At 33.7% G+C, this 26,640-nt stretch overlaps 1 protein-coding gene across 2 annotated transcripts in view; it reads left to right on the top strand.

The window, feature by feature from the left end:
• Positions 1-20,194, top strand: part of PCDH15 (protocadherin-related 15) — a 516,985-nt gene extending 496,791 nt beyond the window's left edge. The window contains exons 30-35 of one of the 2 annotated variants that reach the window (XM_015565491.1): positions 662-670; positions 1,479-1,637; positions 3,679-3,684; positions 17,213-17,283; positions 18,097-18,196; positions 19,237-19,291. In XM_015565491.1, coding sequence (XP_015420977.1) covers positions 662-670; positions 1,479-1,637; positions 3,679-3,684; positions 17,213-17,283; positions 18,097-18,196; positions 19,237-19,291 — 400 coding nt within the window. Of the gene's footprint in view, positions 1-661; positions 671-1,478; positions 1,638-3,678; positions 3,685-17,212; positions 17,284-18,096; positions 18,197-19,236 lie in introns of both variants that reach the window. The other variant, XM_015565490.1, reaches the window with a different exon arrangement.
• The last annotated feature ends 6,446 nt before the right edge of the window (positions 20,195-26,640 follow it).

The raw sequence follows: 26,640 nt of genomic DNA, 5'->3' as shown, positions 1-26,640 counted from the left end.
TGAAGGGGAGGGTCAACACAACCTGATTCCTCCTCTCTCCAGGCGGAGCCGGAGCCTAGCCGGAGTTGCAGTGAGCTCCACGCTGCAGGGCTGTATCCATGGCTCCTTGAGCCCCTCTCCCTTGCTGCCTCTCCAGTTGACTCCCACTTGCCCACCTTTATGTTTCAACGTGCAGATCTCTCAAGTGTCTGTGTGCTGAGCAGGGAATTCTTTGTTGAAAGTTGAAGGGGATCTCTCGCACCATTATTCCTCTGACCTCACTCCTCAACTGTCTCTATTCCTTTAGCAGTCTTCAAGCACAGTACTAGTAAACCAAGGAGCTGATGATAACGATCAGATCATTTTTAATATTTCCCTATCAAAGCTGGAGTTCGCAAACCCATACTTTAATACAATTTTTCTTATTCAATTTAGTTCATTTCTTTGTTTTGTGTAATAAATATTTTAACAGTTTATATGACTATGACAGTAATATTAAAGTGCTCACCATTTTCACTTTCTGAATTGAAAGTTTCTGTACTATGTCATTAAATCTGTGTCAGAGTCTGACCAGTAAATTATTCATAATTTAGAATAAATCAAATATTAGAATATTATGAATGCAATAGTTTTAATGTAACTTTCTCTCTTTTTCTTCTTATTCATTGCTTTCCCAAAACAGGTTTAAAGTGTAAGTATGATGACTAATATATTGCTCATAATTTTATGTAATATGAAAAGAGAAACCCCAGAGAATACTTTTAAAGTAGTCAACCTACCCCAAACCATATTATATTTGTCTGCTTTGTATTTGTAGTAGGTATATGATTTTTAGTTCAAATTTCCTTGTGGTTTGTATACATAGAATTGAGCTGATTTTACACAATTAGATGTATCTGGAGGAAAGGTGAAAAAGAAAGTTTGCTCTGATAGCTTCTACCCTTGATATCTTGGTTTTGAGGTCAGAATTAGGAGTCAGTGTGCAGGAAGGTAAAAAAGAACAACTTTGCTCTCATGCAAGAATGACAGGCTTTCCTAGGTAGCTAAGGAATAAGAGCCACCAAATCTCCCTCCTACACAGCCTCTGTAAATGAATGTCAAAAATATTTCAAATAATTTTAAATAGATGAAAGATAAAACAAAATTATATATCTTCTATCTGCATTATGAAAGAGATCCATTAAACAACTACCAATTGTCAATCACATTCTTATGTTTTGCTCTCTCCCTTTAATATTATCATTTAACTTTACAGATATTCCAAATGAATTCTACCCATTATCGAGGGGTAAATATTTTCAAGAACTCCAAGGGAGTATTTGTGAATATCCTGCAATATTTGTAATTATATCAGTTTATAAGTTCAAATACTTGTACAAACAAAAGTTTTGTTTTACTGGGTAGTTTGTCTGATAACTACATTATTATTAAAAGGTAGCCTATTGCTAAGCATATGATTTCTAAAATAGTTTTACCAAAACATGCTTACTTTACTAAAGACGCCAAGCCGAGTGCACCAAGACAGCGCGCCTCCAAGCCGCTGCCGCTGCGATGCCCCCGCCCAAGCCAGCGGCTCCTGCCCCGGCCCCGGTGGCCGCACCCCCCGCACCACCGCCTCCGGGTGCGCATCTCTATGAAGAAGTTGGGGACAGCACCATGTAAGTAGAGCTCTCAGGGCCTTTTAGAAGTAAATGCGATCTGACTGATGCTCTGTGGTGAGTATTTAGTTTCAATTTGATGTGAAAAAAATGTAATTTGCAGTCTACTTTCTTAGATTTTTTAGAACAAAAAGTAATAAACAATGAATATTTTCAATATGAGGAGGCATTTGCAAATGAAAAGCTTAAACATTATATTTAGTCTCAGAATCTGAAAGAAGTGTTTGTCATAGGAAATGAGAATACAGCACTGTCATAATATAGTGTTTCCTGATTTGGTATCAGAAGCCAACTCCTGCTGGGTGACAAAAAACAATTCTATTGTCTAAAGTCACAGACTTTTCTAACATACTATTTTACAATGTGATAGAATAGTTGAAATCTGAATTAAAGTAACTAAATATTAAATACCCAAATGACTTTTAGAAGATCATTATCTGAATTAAAGTAACTAAATATTAAATACCCAAATCACTTTAAGATTTTATCATATTCTTCTCAAAAGAGACTGTGATAGGTTAGTATTTCCTCTACACTATTTGGAAACGCTAAGCAATATTAAATCATTATCTTTGAAAGAGACTTTTACGTTCTTTTTAAAAGACTACACAGGTCTTCCAATAAGGTTGCACACTCAAAACCTGAACCCATTGGAGATTTTTAATTTATATTTTTAAAATTCAAGGGTAACTATTTCTGGACACAAAGTGCAAAATAACCAAGGATATTATAAAATGTTGAGTATGATAAAATTAAATCCAGAAAACCTTTTATTAACTGGAATTGGTTCAAGTTGAGGTTCTTAAACACATTCTACTGTTACATTTTTAGCATTTACTAGTAGGAATAAAGCAAGCTTCAAATATTGTAAAAATTTACCTTTTAATGGGAAAACCACTTTTAAACATTTACATCAATATTATTTGCCATATTAATACAATTACACAAGGTTATATTAAGAATAGTTTTTAAAATGTTAACTGTATTAATGTATGTATTTAATGCTAAAATTAAATTTAAAACATTTTAGTGCTTGTCATTCTATTTCTAAAATAATAATAGAGGACTTATGCCTTAAATATAATTTTTTAATCATTTTTTTCATAAGTTGAAAATAATGCTCTCATTGGTGAATGTAGGAATTGAGCCAATATGATTTGATTAACCATCTTTCTCTAGCAAAAATGTTCAGAAACTAAAAAAAGATTTAGGTATAAATTTAAGTCTGTTTTATATGAAATTAGTAAGGTATATATATCTATTTTTATTTAACAAAAGCAGGTATACAATAACATCATCCGAAATCAATATAGTTTAATGGTAATAATTTTCAAATAGCAAAACTTAAGGGCTGTTTTTATTTGAAAAATTATTGACATAGAGGATTTTACTATTCTAATATATATTTATTGAAGTATTTTAAGTTCTACAATTTAATTATCTTTAACCAATTTTGAAATTATTCTAAACTTTGTACAGGGATTCTAATCATAAGTGACTAGAAAAATGAATTAGACAAATGTTTTTAAAACTATCAAAGGTCATTTCCTAGAAAAACTTCACGAATAACTTCATGTAGATTCAATAATTACTCTGTAATAGTCATTAACAGTACAGTGTTTGTATACTTACTTTCTTCCAAAAATTACTGTGTCTTCTTTATAAATAAGTGTAGACCTATTTTTTAGGTAGAACATAGATGCAAATCTTAGAATCTCATTTAAATTTTCTGTTTTAGGAGTGAAATCTTTCATGTTTAATAGAAGTGAATTTTACCTATGTTTACAAGATAGCTAGATATAATTTTATGTGATAAGTCAACCAAGTAAATGCCATATGATTTTAATCTAAAACATTACATATTATTCTATTGAATAAATACAAAAAAATAGAAAAACATGCATTTTCTTTTTTGGGATATACTTATTAAGTGCTTAAGTCTAGTTCCTGTTAGTATTTTCATAAACATTTCCAATTAACTATAGTTAAAACTTCTTTTTTTCTGTCACATGTTTTCTCTTTCTTACCTGTGGATACGTAGGCATAAGTAAGTAAATAATATTATTCTAATTCAAAGGCATTAAAAAAGGATGCAATCAAATAGATCAAGTACTGTTTTACTCTATTAACAGTAATCTTCATCTTTTACTGTGGAGCCATTTTCTTTAAATAGAAGTCATACCTTCCACACCTCATTCACTTTTGATATCTTGAAATCGCATGAGTTATCAAAGTAGTGTTTCCACTGATAGTACGTGTGTCTACTAAGAGGAGTTTCAAAGTTCTCCTTGCTTTTAATTTGTGATATATGTATTTTATCTTTCAATCAAGTGATATCATTATATAGATAATTGTTTCCATGAAAAATTAAATCAAGAACAGTTCTACACAAAAACATCTGCTATATAATGTCAAACCCATTTCTTTAAAAAGAAATTTTTAAAATTGTTTCCTGTCTGTTTAATTTGTTTAATCTATGTTGTCTGCACTTTCTAAATTATTCAGGTGGTCCTGGTGTCCTAAGTCCACCTGTGAGAATCCTTCCTTGCAGTTTGGATCTTTATAAAGTGTCACAGTAACAACTTTGGCTTTATATATCATTGTATTGATTCACCCATCACCTTAATTTTTCAGTGTGGCTATTTTATTTTATTCAAAATATTTCCCTTTTAACTTCTATGTGGGAAAATAGTAAGCAATCGCAAAAATAAATCTGTCACTCTGAGCTTTTGAGCAAAGGGTCCCAATGTTTTCATCTGAGTGCCCTTTGACTTACTCAATTTCATTTATGATGAACAGCCACTATGACTCAGTTCCATAATGAGAAAATCCCCCAGTGATATCAAAACCATATTTTATTAACATAATTTTTTTTTCAGTGAAATGAGTCTTGACTAAAATTTGACCCAGGTCATGTTCAAAAGAAATATCAACAGTCCCTCTCTTCTCTCTAAAATATGTTTTTAAACTGTTTAAGCAAAACTTAATCTCTGTCAAGATTCTGACGTAAATTCAGAAATATGTTTTTAAACTGTTTAAGCAAAACTTAAGTAGAAGAAAATAATCTCTGTCAAGATTCTGACGTAAATTCAATTTCTCAATTGTGATTTTGAAATCTGCTGCAAGAGAAATTCTCTCATTTGTGCTTGGGGACTTTAATTCTCTTAATCGGGAGAATAGGAAAAACATTTCTGTATTCTCTTGCAGGGATTTTTCTCAGGAAAGGAAGTACTCTTAGCTCCAGGACAGAATTACTGTGATGAGAGATAATGGACAGTTATGAATCAGATACAGCCAAGGATCCTTTCCCCAAAACAGTTGGCTCTCCGCATCCTCAACCAAGGCAAAGGACATGCAACCATTACCCAAAATGCTAGTCTGCAATTTTGGGGAATTATGATTTGTACATGAGAAAACTGTTATGTGTGGTCATGGATACTTGGCTGTATCAAAATAATTGGGGGGAAAATCAGTCTACAGATTGATACATTTGGGAAAAAAAATGAATATTTCTTATGCTACTCACAGCTCTCAAGCTTTTCTGTCCTGTCTTTTTGAGAACAGGGACATGAAAGCAATGTTTTGCTTCAATAGATTAGTGTTATCTGGCATTTTATATTTTGAAGTAGTAATGAGAACCATAAAAACATCTTTCTCATGAAAGCTATGGCACAACCTGTTTCCTTACATTTCATTATCTTCTTTTCTTTCAAGTCTTTACCTTCTCTACCATTTCCAACAAAGCAGGGGAAATAAGTCAGTCGCAGAAGACAAGAAACATCAGCACGTGGCGATGCCCTTTTCTTCCAACACTGTTGAGGCTCACGAGCAGGCTTATGTAGAAGGACCACTAAAGAACAGCCAGCCCATGTCTGCAAGAAAACTCACATTGATATCTGATGAGGATGCCTTAAATACCCACAGTACCCTTTATAAGGAAAATGTAGATCAAAGATCAACAAATTCAGACTTTTCACTAAGAACAGATTCTATAGGCTCTATTTTACCAAGAACTCAAGCCAAGAATGAGTCTCTGAGGGGCACACGAAAAAAGATTCAAAGGCTATGGAGTCAGACGTTCTGTTTACCTAAGAGACCAAAGTGGGAACTTCCCAATAGACCGGAAACCATAGCTCTGGATCAGTGGCCAAGCAACAGGCAGAAAGCGGGAAATGAAAGCACTGAAACCTATCCACACACAAGAGGTAGCAGTAATCCCTTGCTTATAGCTGAAGATTCAAGTGTAACAGAAAAAGAGGCAAGGCAAGGTGGATCACTGACCATGCAAGGAGCAGAACAGTTGAAATCTCTACCTTCCGACTCTTCATTTTCTTCTCCTTGGTCTCATTCCACATTCTCTACTCTGCCAACTGTCTCCAGAACTGTGGAACTTAGATCGGAACCCAATGTCACCATTTCTCCTGACTGTTCCTTGGAACTTTCTCCTTCAATGTCACGCGTTTTAAATGCTCCGCTCTGTAGGAGAGAGACACCCCGTTGTATGTTGACTATTGAAACCAAGAGGAACGTCTTCGAAAATCCTCCCCATCCACCAAACATCTCTCCTCCTCCCTTCCCTCCACCCCTTCCTCCGCTCCCTCCTTCTCTCATTCTTACTCCTTTGGCTCTTTCCTGCCCTTCTTCTCCTCCTTCTAGTTCTCCTCCTATTCCTCCACTTCTTCCACTTTCTGTCCCCCCTTCTCCTTTCTCTACTTCTTCTCCCCCTCTCTCTCTTCTCCCTTCACATCCTCCTCTTCCTCCACCACCTCCCCCTTTTCCTTCTCCACTGCCTCCTTCAACTTCAGGTTTGTCCTCTAAGTGTGTGTCTATACCAGCTGTTAAAAGCGCTGTCAGTGTGACACCAGCCAAGGAAATCCAGTCCTCTGGGGGACAGCTATCAACATCAAAAACAGTGTGCAATGCAGATCCTCAGAGAGAGCCAAAAGGAATCCTCAAACATGTGAAAAACTTAGCAGAACTTGAAAAGTCCGTCGCTAATATGTACAGTCATATAGAAAAAAACTATCCCCCAGCACACATTCCAAAACTTGAAATTAATTGCCCTTCAGAGATGACAAAAATGGAAATCACATCTGGACAAAACCAGGAGAATTTGCACAATATTGTCGAGGAATTTGAAAAACAACCTCACACTCAATCTACTTCACTGTAATGTTGCGTTTCCTGTTTTAACTGAACAACTCTTTTGAACATAATCTTCGAGTGGAGGCAGATTTGAACATTAAAGAAGATTCCATTCTTTTTCCTAAACTCAATGCAATACTGTTTTTTCCTCACTTTTAATTTAAAATATTATTAACCTCATCATTACTAACTCATAGATTTACCTTAATTTTCTTAACTACGAAGTAGCATTATTTGTCTACATTTATTTAAAAAGTAAGTAATTTCAATCTATTTTTTTAATGGGACTATATGGGCATGAAAGTTAGATATCCAATTTAAAACAATGACTTGTTTATCATGTTAATGCAGTAACTTTTACTTTTCACCATAGTTTTATATGAGTGCTCCAAGAAAAAAGCAGATTGTTACAAAGAAGCTAAAAAATATCATAGGTTCTGTAATTTTCTTGAAACTTTTGCATTTGGTAAGAAGAAATACTACCAAATTAAGTGTTATTTATCTTAAAACATAGATGACAGACATTACGGTATTCCAAAATAAAACCCAGGTGCTATAAGATGTAGTCATCTATTTTCTTATGAGAACATCCTTTACTCTGGCTTGCTTTTATCTTACTAGTATGCCTATACATTTGATAAACCTTTTACTTTTTTTCAATTGCTGTCTTAGCTATTTATTTCTCATTGTGCTTTCTTTTTCCTTCTTTATAATGAAAATAAATCTTGAGTTCTTGACTTTTGTAAGACATTTCATTGTTTCCACAGATGTTTAAAGTGCTCTTTAGTTTTGCTTGTCCACATTATTACATCATCTCTTTAATTATAATTTTATTATGAGGCTCCTTCAAAGAAAATATCTCCTATTTAATAAAGAAATTCGAATCAAATTCATCAAAAGAAGGTCAAGTAAATGTCTACAAATGCGTATTTAGAATGATTTTTGTATTTCACTGGTTAAAATTATATTTATATTAATTTATCAATAATATAAAACCTGCTTATCTATTAAAATTTTAGAAGAGGGCATTATGGCGTTATTTCTAACTACTATTGAGTCTATAGTTTCAAGAGGAAATATATCTGATGGACTATTATCAGTTTTATATAGACCTTAACTCTGTTCTAGGCGAAGAAGACAAAAATTTGTACTCTAGACAAAAATTTCTCTAGTTGTAGTGGTTGTTTATGTTACAGTTCAATTTGTTAAACTCTTAAAGGCATCTGCTAAGCTAAGTACTGCCTTCCTATCTTCTTAATGGAAGCTACACTTAACCATCAAGTAATCACTTTGTTTTTCCTATTGAATACATGGATTAATTTTGTTTACTGGAAACCCCCACTTTGAATACAAGTGTAATCATTTGTTTTACTCTGTAACTTTTATATTTTAGGAAGTATAAGTTTGCACAGATGAAAACACAATTCCAACACTTAAGCAAAAGTCTTGCTTGATAATTAACATTATCAAGTAAGTATATTTAGGTTCAGGGACCAACAATGCATCATTTCAAAGGTTTTGTTCAGCGCTTATATTATATGATATTTCTTCAAGAATTTAGTCTGACCTCCCTAATTAATAATACCAGATCAAAAAGCATTTGTAAGTTTATTTTTATTAGTTCCTCTGCTTCAGATTCCTTTCATCCAAATCAAGAGTAATTTCTTTCTTGGGGTTCTTGCATATGATTTTTTTCTCTCTTTCACTGAAAAAGTTCAGTTGGAGTTTTTGTTGGCAGCTGGTCTTATGCATGAGAACTTGTACTTTTTGGCGGAGTCTGACAAGGTATTATTCTCAATTGTGTATGCCTTTAATGTGAGTGTGTATGTGTTTTTAAGCTATTTTATATCAACTTCTAATTAAATCTCTAAATAATTACCAAAGAAATATTCTAAGAAATTGAAATAACAATTTTACCTATAGCCTTACCAAAATGTTACATTGTTCTTTTCTATAGCATTATAATATTTATATAATCTTAAAATGTATTAGTATTTTATACTTTTCAAATGAAACACCCATACCCGTGTTTTATATTTAGTCCTGTTTTTGACATTATATTTAGATATTCTCTTCTTCATCTTAAAAGCCAATTAGAAAATCTTCTACATGACACCTATTATCCTAATATTCTTTGAACATGACAGAATATTTTTTTCTCTCCTCAATCATTAAGTCTCCACAAACTGACAACCAGACTCTAAAAAAAAGCACCATTTTCCCTGCTGATTCATTATGCTTCAATTAGTGCATAAAGAATTATATTAGATACCTTATTAAAGTACACAGATTACTATACAGCTTCCTTAATTTAAAAAGGAAGCTACAATGCACAGAAATATATATCCATATTGTATGACTGGTTTTATAGAAATTGACAGGGTGTCATGTTAATTGAAAGCACACAGATGATTATACACACTGATTCTCTTGTGTGCCTCTTCTACATTTTTTGCCTTTGAACTAAAACAGTACAAATAACTAAATTAAATGCAACAAAAAAATCAATGGAAGAGTAGTGTAAAATATCAATATCACCTATTGATATTTTATTTGGCATATTTATAGAAACTACTGCTAAAGAAAAGAGGCAGTTTAAGTATCTTAGAAAATAAAATCCAGCTTTGGTTGGGCATTTAATATTATGCATTGATAGTAAATATCTAAATATGAGCTTTCTATATCTCTGAAAGATACAAATTTAGTAAAAGTTGAAAATGTCTAAACTTCTAAATGTTCTAGGAGAATTATCATTACCATAACTACTGGCAGAACCATATAAGCACCCTGTAAATCTCACCACAGAACTATTACAAATAATAAGTTGCTGATTGGATTAAGTAACTATTATTATATCACCACCATTTCAATCAGCAATGCCTTAACCACTAAAGATGCTTGCAGATAAGTAGATTTATTTTGTGAAGGCTTTGTAATTTAAAAAGTTTTCGTTGGACTTTAGAAAGTGATGTACTTACCTCCTCATAACAAATCTTCATTGAAGCTCGTTGTTTAATTCCATATTGGCATGGTCAACAGCACCAGTTTAATGCTTTAGGTCAACTCTTTAATAAATAATATGTTTAAAATATTCATAATTAGTGACATTAAATATTGAAAGCATTCTATACCTTTTCCCTCTCAAGTACAAATGTTTCACCAACTTATGGTCCATTAACTTTATAAATTTTTATGTGAAATTGAACATTTGGCTCTTACATCTCAAAACTTTTTGGCTTCATGTCTGATAATTAACTCTCAAAAGTTAGTAATATTTTGCATTCTCTATTTTTAGAATAAACTGACAAACACTTGGGAGAATATATTCTAGCCACAGATATATATATATATTTTTTTCTGAACCAATATAGATATATATAACACATTATCCCCAAGTGAGTATTTTATATGTATCAAGATGATTGTGTAAAATATTTTTTATTACAATTGATCACAACAGAATCAAAGTGTGTTATTGTACACCACTGTGATAAAATTGATTATGTATGTTTTGGTGTTCACATGGTTAGGCTGATAATTGTTTTTAATAATTCAGGTAGGAAACTTTTGATCCTCCCATTTGATCCTGCCACAAAATATATTTCTTACTGAGATAATTTTTAGTAAAAATTGCCTTCTCAGTTTTTCTCATATTTTTTAAACACCATTACCTATAATTTTATTTAACCTAAGAAGGCAAGATGTTTAATGTTGATTTCTTCGTTTCTGCCTTGCAGGAGAGGTTATTCATCGGAGGTAAGGGCATTATGGTGTTATATTATATCAAGGACTGATTTATATATTTTTTTCAAAAACAGGATAATTTTTTAAATAAAACTTATAACTATGGTATACTATTTCCTTTCTTTTATATGTTTTACTTCTTTGTTTGGGGATTTTAAGTCTATTATTCAATGGTGAACAAAAATCAATTGCTTACCTTTTCAGGGACACATTAGTTTTTCCTGCATTCCTATTACTCAATATTGCGAGATTTCCCCAGAATTATTTGTCTATAAATCTAATTTGGAAACTGTAGCATGGCTTGACTTTTATTCTTTCTACCAGTCCCAGGCTCCATTCTATCACAGTCGAGCTTGAGATCTCAGAGATTTTTTTTTTAAGACTGTAAGAAAATCTGGCTTTCCTATTGTGCTAATTTGATTCTCAGTCTACCACGAAGAGCTGGGCATTCTGGTCAGAAGTATTTAGGCTGGCCTCACTCTAAGTGGTACTCTCAAGGAAGTCACTGAGAACCCAGTGTGCACAGTTTCTTTTTTAAGAGAATAAAATAAGCATATGACCTGATGGGCTAATGTTTTAGAATACGTAAGTTCTAAATTGTTTGAAAATTAAGATTGAATGACTTTAAGAATAACTGGTTTGGGGGGATAATTGTAATAAATAACAAGCTGAATCAGGAAAGTTTAAGTTCTAACTTAAACGTCCCACCCTTTACAGTGAATACCTTCCGTAGACTAACTCCATCGTGGAAAGTCTATCTGTTTAATCAAATAGTCATCCTATTGGCCATTTCAAACAGTTGGTTCATTGGTGGAAGTGGACGTATCTCAGAACTTCTCTGCCCATTTTCCCACTGCTCATTTAAGATTTGTGTTGTATAACTATTTCCCCCAACATTTGAATTGCTAATGCTGCTCCCATCTGATTACAGTATAAATTATCCTGAAACAGACCAATAGTGACTGTGTTTTCTTTAAGTTAATATGGGTGAAATGGGCAGATACAAGTGATTCCTGTCAGATCTGAGGAAGGACAACATCCCTAATCACAAAAGCATTTCTGAAGACACGCTTAATGCTTGAGTGCAGGCAATCCACATTTTGCTAAAAGGAAAAATGGAAAGCATGCCTTAAATATGATGATGAATATATCATTACTATATCATTATTTTGTGATCTCTACCCTTCTTCCTAATGAGCCTGATTGTATTTAATGTGGGGAGAAAAATAGATGGGCAATTTAAATTGAGTTTCAATTTGTTAGGAAGAATTGTTTGACATTTAAAGTTCTTTTAGAACCCCAAATGACACCATCCTGTGAAGCTCAAGCCAAGAAAATATTTATTAAGTTTAACTTTGATGTTTTAATTTCATCATTATTTTAATTAACAATTTATTAAGTTGTCTTCCAATGTAAGTAGTCAAAATATTATTTAATGCTGTTGGTAGCTATCACATGAATAATGAATTATAACCCCAGGGTAACCAGTTTAAAACTGTCACCTTTTTTTCTCTTTTCAGTTATTATCTACCTTTTCCATCTGAATTCTTTTCTAAACTCTTTTCTATTTTAATTTCCTTTGGCAGCAACAACAACTGCTGAGGCCTTCTCTTCTTAAACCAGAGGTATCAATTTTCTTTCTCCTTTCAACCTCACTGCCCTCATACTTTGTGACATTCATGTCCACCATATAGGTAGGCAGAGTGGGTCGCTGCCAATGTGGCTTAATTTCACAAGAAAGAGGAAAGATAGCTTTAAATTAAAATAAATAAATAAACAAGTGAGCAAATCACCTTCTTACTGCTTGCTGGTGGCTAAAATTCTTTTTTTTTTTTTTGCTTTATTCTTTGGGAATTAGACAAAAATTTTAGTCCTAATAAAAGCAAGGTATCATTGAATGAAATAATTCACAAACCTGATCAGTCACTTGTCATAGAATTGTTCTTTAGATCAGATTTAGATTAGGCAAAGTTTGAAGAAAGAATGCAGACATCTGTACTGAAATAAGAAAAGGTAAAAATATTGGTTATAATTCACAATTTTTAATCATTTAAATGTGATTCAAAATACTGCCATTGGGTATCTATTTCAAAATGCCTATGTCATTTGCTTCCGCAATGAGAAAAAGATATGCATAGTCGGAGAATAAATATATATTATCTACATTTATTTAGCGCATACACTGCTAAATTTGTTTAGGAAAAAAGCAATATTATATAAACACATCTTTAGCAAATTTCATATTTTATAAGCTCTACTTTAAAAAATTATTCAATTTCCTTAATAAAAGAATCTTCATTTTGCTAAAGAGATTTGATGGTCAAAATTTACTTTCCACAATTCGGAAGTTGTATGTCAGGAATATTCAACTTACATAAATTCTTAGCAAAAATTTCCATGGAGACATCTTCATATGATAGCTCAGCGTTAAAATCCAATTACCAATTACTGGATGCAAGACTTTAATCAAGATATGCAACCCTCCTGAGCATCAATTTCATCTTCTATAAAATGTAGGCAGTAAAATTTAATGTATTAACTCCCAGCCCAGCAACTTGAACATAGTAGGAAGAAAATCAGTAAATGGTTATTTTTTGTGGGTTTTGTTTGTTTGTTTGTTTGTTTAGTCAAGAAGTTAATTTCCTATGTCTTCTCTATATAAAATTTCCTTCTCTTAGCAAAAATAAATTTTAAAAATAACATTTAGTGTTTTATCTGCCCATAAAATCACTTTTTAATATGCTACTGAGCATGATATCCTAAATTTGGGATTCACCTGCCAAAGGTAACAAGGGCTGCATGGAGCATTTCAGTCTCCCTTCCAGCTGACTCGGGAATCTGAACGGTCACCGGGTGATGCTCTGCCCTTCAGTGATGTGTGGCCTAGGGCTCCAAGAGGGACCCTTCAGGTTATTCTCTTCTGCGGGCTCCTATTCCCCCTTTCCAACTCAGATTACAGAAGACTAATTGAATCCAGGGCTAAGTTTTCTGGTTCCTTCCCAGTTGCTTCTATTCTATTTATTTTCTTAAAGGCATCTGATGCCAGATATATGGTATACCTAGCAAGAGTTGAGCTTTATTCTTCCTTTAGGAAAAAGAAGTACATCTCTAAAAAAGTTATTTTATTCTAACTTTAAAATCTGAGATATACTCAGTTGCATTGTTTACATAAATATTTATTTTTAATGATTACTAAGTTATTAAAATTCAACTTCAAAATTGTAAGAACACCTAACTTGAGATCTCCTCCCTTACATTTTTAAGTGTATAATAATATTGTCAGCTATAAGCAAAATGTAGCTCTCTAGAACTTCTTAATTGAAAGTTTATACCACTTTGTCCCCCTCCCCACTCCCTGGCAATGATCATTCTGTCTGCTTCTGAGTTTGACTATTTTACATACCTCATAAAAGTGAAATCATTCTGCTTGTGTCTTTCTATGATTGGCTTTTTTCATTTAACATATGTTCCCAGGGGTCATCCATGGTGTTGCAAAGGAGTTCTGTCTTTTTAAGGCTGAATGACATTCCATTGTATAAACCACATTTTCTTTATCCATTCTTCCATTGCTGGACATTTAGGTTTCGACATTAAAATCATTTGGTGGTCTTTTCTCAGTCTCTGTATGTATTAGATCAAACGTGTATTGGACAATTAGTTTAACAGTATTATTTCTGAGACCTATTCACTTTATTGAAACCAGTATAATTATGTTGGGTATTAAATGCCTCCAAAGTCTATGCCTACCAATATGATATATATATATTTTACCTTTTCCTAGTTTCGTATTGGTCTTTCTCTACCTCATTTCCAACTCTTCCACTGTGTACACTTTTTGTTGGAATAAAACTGCAGCCTAAAAGGGTACAAATCACACAGTTTAATAGATGAGTATTCACAGAGTGCACACATCCTACCATCTCTCCAGAAAACCTGTCAACTTCAACACTCAGATTATTTCCCCTTTCCCTGACTACTCACCTGGTCTTTTTGCTTTTCCAAGATAAATATTTTAATGCTATACATATGTATTTCATTTCAGCTTCATTGAATTATAATTGACAAAATTATAAAATATTTAATGTGTAAATTGTGGTGATTTGATACATGTATATATTGTGAAAAGAGACCCCTCTCTAGTTAATTAACACAACTATCATCTCACTTATTTCTCTTTTCTTTTGTGTAAGAACATATAAATTCTGTCCTCTAAGCTAATTTCAATTATAGAATACAATTATCAAATATAGTCACCATGTTTTACATTAGAACTCAGATCCCAATTCATCTAATAGTTTTTAACCTTTTTACCAATCTCTCCCTATTTCCCACACCCCAGCCACTGACGACCACTTTTCTACTGTTTCTATGAGTGTGACTTTTTATTTAAATATGTTTTAGATTCCACACATAAGGTGATACCATACCATCCAGTATGTGTCTCTGTCTGGCTTGTCCATCTTAGCATAATGCCCTCAAGGTCCATCTATGTTGCCATAAATTATAGGATTTCCTTTTTTCTAAATGTAGGCATTCATTGTGCAGTGGCAGCATCGTAGGCTGTGAGGGTTATCTGAATTGTGATTAACGCTAATTGAAAAGTTTTCACCTGGCTCCTAATATACATGTTAGCTTTCTGTGTTATTTAATTTCCCTGAGTAGAATAGTATAGAATAATAGATTTCATTTGTACCTGGCTTCTTTTGCTCATCATTCTGTGTGGGAGATTCACCTCTGTTGTGTGATGTTTTAGTGTGTTTACCTCGTGGACTTGTTCATTGGTTCCAGTCACTGGCTGTTGTGAATACTGTATTTTGGTGTACAATTGCACACAATTGTGTTGGGTATATCAATTGAACTACATTGAATTTCTGTGAAACAGGATATGCATTTACTTGACTTTAGTAGTATTGTCAAACATTTCCCCAAGGGTTTTACTAATTGATAATCTCTCTAAAAGGATATGAAAGTGCCAGTGCTCCATGTCCCTGCCAAAACATGGTATTGGTGATTTTTTTCTTTTTATTCTTAGCTATTCTGGTGGGTAAACTGCAGCAGTTTTAACAGCAAAAACGGATCCTGTCACAGTTGTTTCACAAAACATTTGTAAACTGCAGTCATCAAATTGTATATCAGTAAAGCTGAGGGACTGCAAACTAAAAAAAACATCTAGGGAAGTAATATAAAGTGAATGGAATTTACTAGATGTAAAAACAGAAGAGCAGATGGGGGATCCTATTGTGACTCTGGGTACAGAAGTAACACTGTATGGTTGAGAACACAGCAGTAACTAGTAGAGACCATGATTGCTATAAGGAATAGTACCACTAACAAAATTCATGACATGTGAAAATATGAGACCAGTGTTGCCGTTTTATTTTTCAACAGAAATCTAACTCCAGATTTTTTATAGCAATTTCTGATCAGAATTATGAAAACAAATTCACTTTAAAAAAAAAAAAAATTGTTGGCCCTGGCCAGTGCCACTTAATGGTTAGAGCATCAGCCTCCACCAAAAAAAAAAAAAAAAAAAGTTTCAGGTTTGCTTCCTGGTCAGGGGCATGTATCTGGGTGCAGGCTTGATCTCTGGCCCCACTTTGGGCTAATTCAAAAGGCAACCAGCCGATGTGTCTCTCTCACAGTGATCTCTCTCCCCCACTCCCCATACACACACACTTCCACTCTCTCTATAAAGCAATGGAAAAAATATCCTCAAGTGAAGATTAAAAAAAAAGATTGTTTGCCAAACAGAGCACAACGGACGATTATTCAGGCTGTGAATTTCATTTTTTTTTCTAATGACATATTTGTGGTCTCAGAGAACTTTTATCTCCTGAACCAACAGAATTAATTCTATAAAAAATAGATGACTTTAAAAATAAAGTACCAACCTATTTTCCTGTGGACACCTTTACTTTTTTTTCCTCCCCTTTTCTCACTTCATGGCAAAGTTAATTTAACTTTTTCAACCTACTTAAACGTTAAAATAGAATTTAAAAGGGAAATGTAATAAAATTGAATTTAGTTATTTAAAACTAGCTTCATATGTATATCTCAGGAAAAAACACCTTTCTGTAAGAGTAGAGTTGGACAAAAAAAAAATGATTGTCTAGAATTTAGAAATAGAAACCTTGAAAGGGCTTTTATTCGTTTAATTACATTTAATTAAATCTAGTATGTTTTAAAATATAAACATCCTTGGGAAATATCACATGTTAATGTAATTATCAGATCTTTTCTTAAGAATAGCTTTTGAAAAGTAGAAGTCTTCAGGGTACTAGATTACAGTAGGAAACTAGAACAATGAAACAATGATAAAGATAACGCTATAATTTTTCTCAAGGCTGAAGTCTGTTAATAATATGTTAAAATAGAGTAAAATATTATCTGCCTTTGATAGTTTTAAAACAACTGATAGGCTCCTCTGTAACCTTTAACAGATTTACCTTTATAAAAAAATCCATATTTACCCCCTCAGTTCTAAAAACTTAACCTTATTTTGTGTAAAACAATCATAGCCAGAAAAAGAAAAACTATTGGGATATGTTTGACTAACATTTGTAATTAAAGTTATTTTGACAGGAGTATTTTGAGAGTCATTGAATTCTAGGTCTGGAAATCTGAGTTTGAGCTGAAATGTAATAAGAATTTGTTTTCAAAATGCAATTTCTCTTTTTGAAAAATAGGAGTTATCCATGGAGTCTGGAATTGATCCTGGCCAGGAATATGGACAAGATTATTACAGTTATGAGCATGGGTACATTTTCAGATTTTTTAAATGCAGTATCTTAATATTTTATGAATAATAAGGATTAGTGATTATTGCTACCATTCATGTTATGTGTCATTTTATTTGTTGCATCTTTGAAAATAAGTAACATATCTAGTTTTAGTTTCATTAAGGTTTTAACCATTTTTCTATATTGAATTCCGTTTTGATGTTCTATGTTAATATTGACTACAACTCTAAGAATGCAGTAAAAATTATTCAAAATTATGTAAATGGGGGAAACTAGACATCATATTTGCTCAATTCCTGAATTCATCATTGTTTATATGATATGTTTAACATTTCATCTAACCAGTCACCCTCAAGATTTTTGACCAAAAAACATACTTCAGAATTTAGTAATAAGCATTTCTACACACATAAGTTGCTATCTAAAAACACAGTAGAGAAATGTAATGACCATTACAGATCATGTTTGAAGCAAAGCTTTACTGTAAAGATAGACTTTTTGTTCTGAATAAGCCATTAAACTTTTAGAAAGAACCTATTTTGTGTCCTAAATTTTTCAATTAATTAAGGAACAAAATGCCTAAAGACTTACCCAAAACTTACTTTGAAATAACTTGACTCTTTTTATTGTTATTCCAGGATACCATTATGGCAAAAATCATTGGTCATCAGGTTGTAGTACCTACCTTTTGGTTTTGTAATTAGTTTACCAGGTGCCTAATAAGTTAGGTATAAGTATCTGTTGATTGAGTGATGAAAAAGAACAGTCATGGTAAAACCTACCTAGATCACATTAAAAAAAAGGTTTAAAGTTGTAAGTTTCTATTACAGGTATGAAATGCCTCAATATGGAAGTCGCCGTCGCTTGTTACCACCAGCTGAACAAGAGGAATATGGTGAGGTGGTTGGTGAAGCTGAGGAGGAAGAAGAGGTAATTACTGTAATTTTCTTCTGTAAGGTTAATAATCCAAGAACAATTTGTTAACCATACTTGCATAGCAGGCTACAAAATTTTCCAAAAATCAGAAACTCTGTTCACTAAATACATGTTTTCCATAGTAATTTAATAACGCTGACCATCGTCTTGTCTGTAGAAGGAAATTAATTTTATATAAGTTTAATTTATATCCTTCTATAAAATGCTAGACACAAGGTATAAAGCTGCAATAAAATTATATTTTCTAAAATGTTCCCCCATAAATATTAAAATATATCAAAGATTGCACAAAACAATGTTTACTTTTGTTTCTACATTGTCCAGCATACCTAAAAACTTGTGAAAAGTACAGTCTCCAATTTTTTTAGGTGTGCTGGACAATGTAGAAAGTATAGTCTCCATCTTTCAGTTATGAGAAAAGTAAAATACTGTCACCAATATTTAATGAAATGTTTATGTTTAAAGTAGCGTGAGTTGTGCATAGTTAATTCTTATATTCATAGTTTATTCTTATATTCTGAAATATTTACTTGAACATTTATTTTAAAAAACATGCACACAACAAAGAAATACCATAGTGCTCTCCTGTTCAAAATTAAGAGAATTATCAGAGCTTTATCCTGTACATAGTTAAGAAAATAGTAAAATTTCCTGGTTATTTAAAATGTCAGTAAAGGAAATACATAAAAATATTAAAGTCTACAAATGATAGAGGGAAGGCGTTATGATTATTTCTCTCTCCTTCGATATGAGATGCAAAATAAATTTTGTATAAGAAAAAAAATGAGAAAGCATTAAATTTGCTGTCATTAATCAAGCCAACATAAAATAATTCACTTTTGTTAGGTCACGTTCTGTGTACATACAGTGGGGAAAACAGTAGGTAGTGATGTGGCTGTTTACTTAAGAGCAGTTATATAACTTGCATGAGGTTGTCACCTGCAGATTCACTCCTGCTTAACTTATGTGGGACACAAGGTCACATCCTAACCATCCTCCAGCTGACACTTCACTTGCATTTTTGTGATTTTCAGGAAGAGAAAGTTAAGCCCACAGTTGAAATTAGAGAGCCTAGTGAGGAGGAAGTAGTTGTCACTATTGAGAAGCCACCAGCAGCTGAGCCTACACACACGTGGAAGAGGGCCAGGATATTCCCACTGATTTTTAAGAAAGTTAAAGGGCTAGCAGAGAGAAGAGGCATCGTTGTCCTTGAGGGTGAGGAGTGGCAGAGACGCCTCGAGGAAGAAGACAGAGACTATCTGAAACTCACTCTGGACCAAGAGGAGGAAGCTACCGAGAGCACAGTGGAGTCAGAGGAGGAGACCTCAAGCGACTACACCGAGCACACGGAGACAGAATCCGAGTTCAGTTATTCCGAGACCACAGAGGAGGAGTCGGAGTCAGAGACACCCGAGGAGGAGGAGGAGAGTTCCACCCCTGAATCAGAAGGGTCGTCCACAGAGTCGGAAGGAGAAAAGGCGAGGAAAAACATATTTTTTGCAAGAAGGAGGCCTGTTGTTGAAGAAGTCGTGGAAGTCAAAGGTAAGAAACCGCAGCCACCTGAAGAGCCGGAAGAACTGCAGGTGGAAGAAGAAGAAGCAGCCCCAGCAGAAGGAGAGGAAGGTGAGCTGGCAGCCACGGAAGAACCAACTGACCTTGAACCTCAAGACGTGACTGAGGAGGGCAGCATGGACTCGGCTTCGGTGGAAGGAGGTGTGGAGAGCGAGGCGGAGTCCGAATCGTCCAGTAGCACCAGCAGTAGCGAAAGCCAGTCTGGAGGCCCCTGGGGCTTTCAGGTGCCGGAGTATGACCAAAGCAGGGGTGCGAGCCAGAGGAGGCCTCCGGGAGCAAGCGCTGAGGGTTACAACACAGCCCTTTAGAGGAGCTCACAGTAGGTGGCAGTTTTGCAGTGATGAGTGCTCTGTGTGCAGTGCCCTCTGTGTGCTCTCTGAAATGACACTTGAAGGGGAGGAACTTGATCACGATTTTGATCTGACTTAAGAGTAGAAACATGCCAGAAAAGTGAATATATATGCTACCCACGTACATGTGTATAGTAGAGTATAGGTTTCAACAGACGCATCTATCCTATATTAGTAATTTAGAAGACATGGCAGGCAATAGGTTAATCAATATTTTCTAGTGGGATTTCTGTTAATAAAACGTGGCATTATATATTACAAGGATGCCCTCTCTATCGAAATGTATTATATGAATACATATGGTGGGTTTTATATCATCTTTTAAAAATAACTCCTGCCCTGACCGGTTTGGCTCAGTGGATAGAGCATCGGCCTGCGGACTCAAGGATCCCGGGTTTGATTCCGGTCAAGGGCATGTACCTTGGTTGCAGGCACATCCCCAGTGGGGAGTGTGCAAGAGGCAGCTGGTCAATGTTTCTAACTCTCTATCCCTCTCCCTTCCTCTCTGTAAAAAAACAAAATATATTTTAAAAAAAATAACTCCTAAGGACAAGCTGCAACAAATGAAATCTCTAAAAGTCGACTTTTGCATGTTTGCATATATGTACATTTCACCTGGCAAAGGTATTATCATAAATATCATGAACAGGTTCAAATGGATTTGTAGTTGGCACTTTCAAATACTAGAAGTTAAATAAAATACATTTTTTTAAAAAAAATTCAATTTCCTACAATTCTGTTGTGGATATGAATTAAAGTGAATTTAGGAAAATTAAATTGTAATAACATTTATGCAATTTTTATAGGTAAGTAAACAACAATTTTAAGATATATATCTGAAAATCAAACAGCATAGCTTACTTAGGGCGATGGGCTGGGAATTCACATATCCTGAAACTGTACTACCGTTTTGAGAATAACTTAGTATTGTTTGACCTTTGCGCCAGGCCGTTTCCAATGTGGAATGATAAGAGAAAAGTAAATTGTGAAAATGCCCATTGTGTTTCAGCTGCTTAAAAAAGGAACATTTAGCCGAAGCCGGCTTGGCTCAGTGGATAGAACGTCGGCCTGCGGACTGAAGGGTCCCAGGTTTGATCCCGGTCAAGAGCATGTATCTGGGTTGCGGGCACATCCCCAGTGGGAGATGTGCAGGAGGCAGCCGATCGATGTCTCTCTCTCATCGATATTTCTGGCTCTCTATCTCTCTCTCTTCCTCTCTGTGGAAAATCAATAAAATATATTTTTTTTAAAAAAGGAACGTTTATAGTAATTAGTTTTCAGGATGGGAAAATAGTTTCTTTTAAGTTAACATGAATTTCAATGTGATGACCCAGAAAACCAGGACACTTCAATGGAATAAAAGCACTAAATTATACAAAATACATGAAACAACAATGAAGGGTTAATTAAGAATTAGAAAAATGTGGGTTTAAAAATATCTTTACACTACTGGGCATGGAAATATTAGTCTGAACAGAATATACTAATGCTATGCGTTCCTTTCAATTTCGCTTTCCTGAATAGTGTAGCAACTGTCAAACAATGGATATAAATAATATGAGCAGCATATTATCTGGTAGAGCTGCAATTTTATCTAAAAGAATACATGTGCTTCCTAAAATAAGTGTCTACTTCCCAACTCAGCAACACTTTCTTCAGAAGTTATTAAACTGTAAGCTCCATGAAGAATTGGTGGAAAAGAAACTGGTGTAAATAAAGAGTTGCTTTCCTCTATTTCTTTTGATTTATATACCTTTGATAGCTTTTTTGCAAAGGTTGGAACTGGACAGGCATTGTCATTTTTGCCCTTTTCATTCCTTTGATCCTATCTCACTTATTTTTTTTCTATTTTGACAGTGGGCAAGAAAAAGAATGATCAAGTTAGTTGTTGATCGAGATTATGAAACTAGCTCCGCTGGAGAAGACAGTGCCCCCGAGTGTCAGAGAACCCGTCTTCACCATCCGAACATCCACAGTAACATCAATGGCAACATATACATTGCACAGAACGGTTCTGTGGTGAGAACCCGCCGTGCCTGCCTCATGGATAACTTCCAAGTTGCTTCCCCGGTGCGACTGGGGAGGCATTTTAAGAAACTGGACAAGTTGGCAGTGACCCATGAGGAGAACATCCCCCTGAACACGTTGTCAAAGGGGCCATTTTCTACTGAGAGAATGAACACAAGACCAACTCTGGTTACATTTGCCCCTTGCCCACTGGGGAATGACAGTACAGCGGGGAAGCCATTGGGGAACAGGCTGAAAAGCACAGGTGAAGAGGAGTCGACGATTGACAGTAAGAGCATCAAGGAAGCTTTGGAATTCCATAGTGACCACACGCCGTCAGAGGAGGAGGAGCTCTGGATGGGCCCTTGGAACAACCTCCACATACCAATGACAAAACTGTGACCGATTTTTACAGAAAATTATTTTCATTTTTACTTCCGTTTTTAATAAACTGTGCTTTTTATTGTCACTGAGAAAATAATGTATGGGATTTGTATCAGGCACACAAGCTAAAACTTTGAACAATATGCTTTAAAATTAAAAAATTGACAGATTTGCACTGACATTTGTATCAATTAATTGTTCTTCCCAGAAAATCTTTTGGGACAGACTCTCAATTCACAAGATAATATATCATTTAAATATTTAGTTGTTTTAGTGGGGCTTGCATTTTTTTCTCATTTTAATATACAAGAAATGATTTACTAAGTAATTATATATATATTTTTTTGTTGGCATAACTTGTCATCTCTAGCATCCTAGAATTTTTTTAGCACATTTTACTTTTCATTAAAAAAAAAGGGGGAGGGGAAATTTTGTATTAGACTAGGATTTTACAGATAGTGGGTTTATACAACTGCTGTCTATACCTGATTTTTTAACTGGAAGATAGAATGACAAAGTGATAGTAAGTGTGGGAATCTTCTGTAAGTGATTTAGAATCATGAGTCTATTTCCCTTATTGTCTAGTATAAAGATTAAGTTTTTACATGTGTATATGTTGACTTTTTAGGGAACACTTGAGGTCATATCTCTTTTATAAATATCATTTACAATTTTCCCTGGCGTCTCACTCACTACACATAAATACACACGACAAATACTCTTCGTACCAAACATAATTGGCAATTTTGTTTGGGCATCTGAAGTTAAATAATTATTTGGAGCATCACAGAAATCTCAGTAAAATGTTACTGAGATAGGAAAGGGTCAGATTGGCCATAATGCCTCTAGAGCCACAATTTCGGTAAGAAAGATGTAGCAAGATCAGAGAAGTTTCACACTAATATCACTAGACATGAATATTTTATCAACTCAGTATAAAGGAATTTGGTAGGATAAAAAATTTACATAATATGTGAAATGCCTATAAAGGCTATAAATCCATAGCTTCGAATATATCATAGCAGATCACTTCTTCCAGATCCAGTTTGTAGAATATTTTAATACAAATAATATTTACGTGCATAAGACACAGAACCAGAAAGTGCTCACCCGGCATTTTTTTAATCCAAGGTAAACCTTGGAACAAAGCACAGTGTTTCACCATTAACATAAATGAAAACAAAGTATCCTTTTAAAATTTCCCTTGTATGTTGCATACTTTTCAGATATAAAAATGATGAAACAATATAAAGAGAATTCAAAATTCTATTGAATATGATTCAGTATGCTATACATACAACTCACCTCAAATTTTGCACAGCACTGACCAAGTTTAGATTTAAGTAAAATTCTCTCATGCATGTTTATTATATGGTTGAAGGACTGAATAGTGCTCTATCATTTACTTTGCTATCACGTTTCATATTTTTAAAATAGTTTAATATAGTGCTATTTCCTCATTTCTAAAGTGAATGGATTGTATGTAACAAACTTGCCAACTTACATGAGTAGTATGTTTTAAGGTTTCAAAAGTATTTGAGATCAAATACAGTAACATCTCATTTATCTGACATTATTGAGAATTAATACATTATATACATACCTTGCTAGAAAAACTATCAGAATTGGGAGCTTGTTAGAAAGATAGACTCTTGCCCACACTCTCAGGTCTACTCAACAAGAATCCATGTTCTTACAAGATCCCAAGGGTGTTTATATGCATATTAAATTTTGAAAATTAATTATCTATACCATTGAAACCCAGGGCTTTCTTGAAGCACCAAAGTGATTGCTTTTAGTATAAAATATTTTAGATAGGAATTAGATTAAGCATATTATATTTTCTTACTTGCTCAATTAGAGATCACTAAATATAATTTAATGTTTTCCTGGTGTTCTGGGGTCATCTCAACTAGTGTCCCATGAGATTCTCTTTGCATACAGCTTTATGAATTTTTTTGCTTTGTCCAAATTCAGGCTATGATATTTAGTTAATTCTGTCACTGTGCCTCTCTCTAAAATGCATCTTTCCGTTTACTTCTAATCTCCTGGTGAGAAAGTTTGTGTCTTTGTTTGTTTCGTTTGTTATTAAACCTGAGAAAGGGATCAGATATGTGGATTCAAAAATCAAAGTTTTGTGACTCTCAGAAGCTTTTGGGGGTCACTATTGATGTCTAAGCACTGTTCTAGAAACCTGAATTTGTCAGAAGACTAATGCCCTAAGATATGAGATGTCACTGTATTTAAAGTTCAATTTTACAATGAAATATGCAAAATAGTACAAGCTACTCAGCAGACATATTTCAGCAATTTCAAGATGATCATTTTAGTAAAAACAATCATAAAGTTAACCTACCCCAAGTTGGTAGAGGTAGTAGGAAAATAAACAGTATTTACACAGAGAAAAAAAATCAAATATTTGGTCAGTATATTTTGAGGTAAAGTATACTCAGCAGCAAAAGCATTACCAACTAATTACATAAATCTTGACATAAATTTAAGTAGTTACTTTGAAAGGACTTTCACTCTTTTATGAAACTGACTCAGGATTAAAGTTGTGGAACCCAGGGGAGATATCCAAGTATGTTTAAACTTTTCAGAATACTTCATATGAGATATTTCTATGTAAATGTTTATAAAGAAGTTGGCAGTTATTTTTCCTAGATAGGAATAGCAATTTTTGGTGGTTGCCATTCTTAATCAGTACCAGCTTTTAATCAGGCAGAAAAATAGCAAATGTTGGCTGGTTACGCTGAGAATGGACTAATACGACTATAATATTTATAAACCTGTTGTTTTTAAGAGACAGTGGTGTAAGCATGAAGGGAAAGGGGAGGAAGACTGAAAAAAACAAAATCAAGCTGACATATAGGATATTTGTGACTCAATGACCATCAAATCACAATGTAATCTCTCTGTCTAGACTTCTCTTTTTCATTGATTACAGACTCTGAGAGTCATCATAGAATTATAACTGTAGGTTGGCCAAAACATCTTTTTAATCCAGAAAAAAAAAATGTTTGCCTTGAAATTTTATATGTGGTATGTCATCCATGATGTTAGACCACATTGGTAACAGGGATGTTGAAACATGTTATTTATCCTAAGTGATTCTTCCAAATGGGATCTGATAGCAACTATTGAAATATTGTTAATTGCATTTATGTATCATAGAGCCAGAAAAAAAATGAATATTGATTCTTGAGGGAAGACATTTTCTTTTTTTATTTTATTTTGTGAGCCTTGCATTTTCTCTTGTTCTGCTTCACTTCCTGCACTTTGTACCATAAGTGGGGCTTATCTACCACTTCACTCAATTAGTAAAATATGCAGAAAGAGCTAACAATCTATTCTCAGGGCAGATGCCCATTGGTGCCTGCAAATAACACAGCGATATGGCTAAGGGATAGGTTCAAAAATAATATTGAGGACCTCTATTTTTTTTTGATAGTTTCTCCTCAAATGATAACATGGAATTCTTTGCTTTTTCATTTGATTTTGCATTTATTGACCTTTATAATAACAATATTTACTTTCTAGATTCTTTTCTTTATTGCAATCTACTTTAAATTGATGGTAAGTTAAGCACATATATGGAAGACTTGAACATTGTCTATAGTTTGAAAATTATCAACACATTCACTGCTTTCCCAATTTCTTTATCCAAATATCTGTTTTTCTTTAACAAATATTATGTTGCTGTATGAAGAATATGAATTAGTACTTTAAGTTAAAAATGCATTGTTACCCACTACACAATGTTTCAAAAATAAATTTCCATTTAAAAAATGATTTCTCATTCTGTTGGGTGGGGATAAAATCAGTAACTATTTTTGCCATTTACATGTTTATGTATTTTAGTTTGATAATAAAAGAAGAGCCTTCTTTTCAAACTCTTGCCTTGAACAATGTGAAGAGTGTATTTTAAAATTCTCGTTATTTTTGTGCATTTCAGTCACATACACTTACGTACACATTACAAAGTTTAAAAAGAGTGAGCAATGTGTTTCTAACATACTGCCTATCCATTCATTTTAAAAAAAGATAATCACATAAACACAAAGAATATGTTACGTTAAGAATGCTAAATGATATCAAAGCACAAATAATATCAAGAAGCACAGT

Source organism: Myotis davidii, unplaced genomic scaffold, assembly GCF_000327345.1.
Source record: "Myotis davidii unplaced genomic scaffold, ASM32734v1 scaffold20, whole genome shotgun sequence".
NCBI classification, from domain to species: Eukaryota; Metazoa; Chordata; class Mammalia; order Chiroptera; family Vespertilionidae; genus Myotis; species Myotis davidii.
Note: the sequence above shows the minus strand (reverse complement) of the source record. Positions and strands in the feature narration are given on the sequence as shown.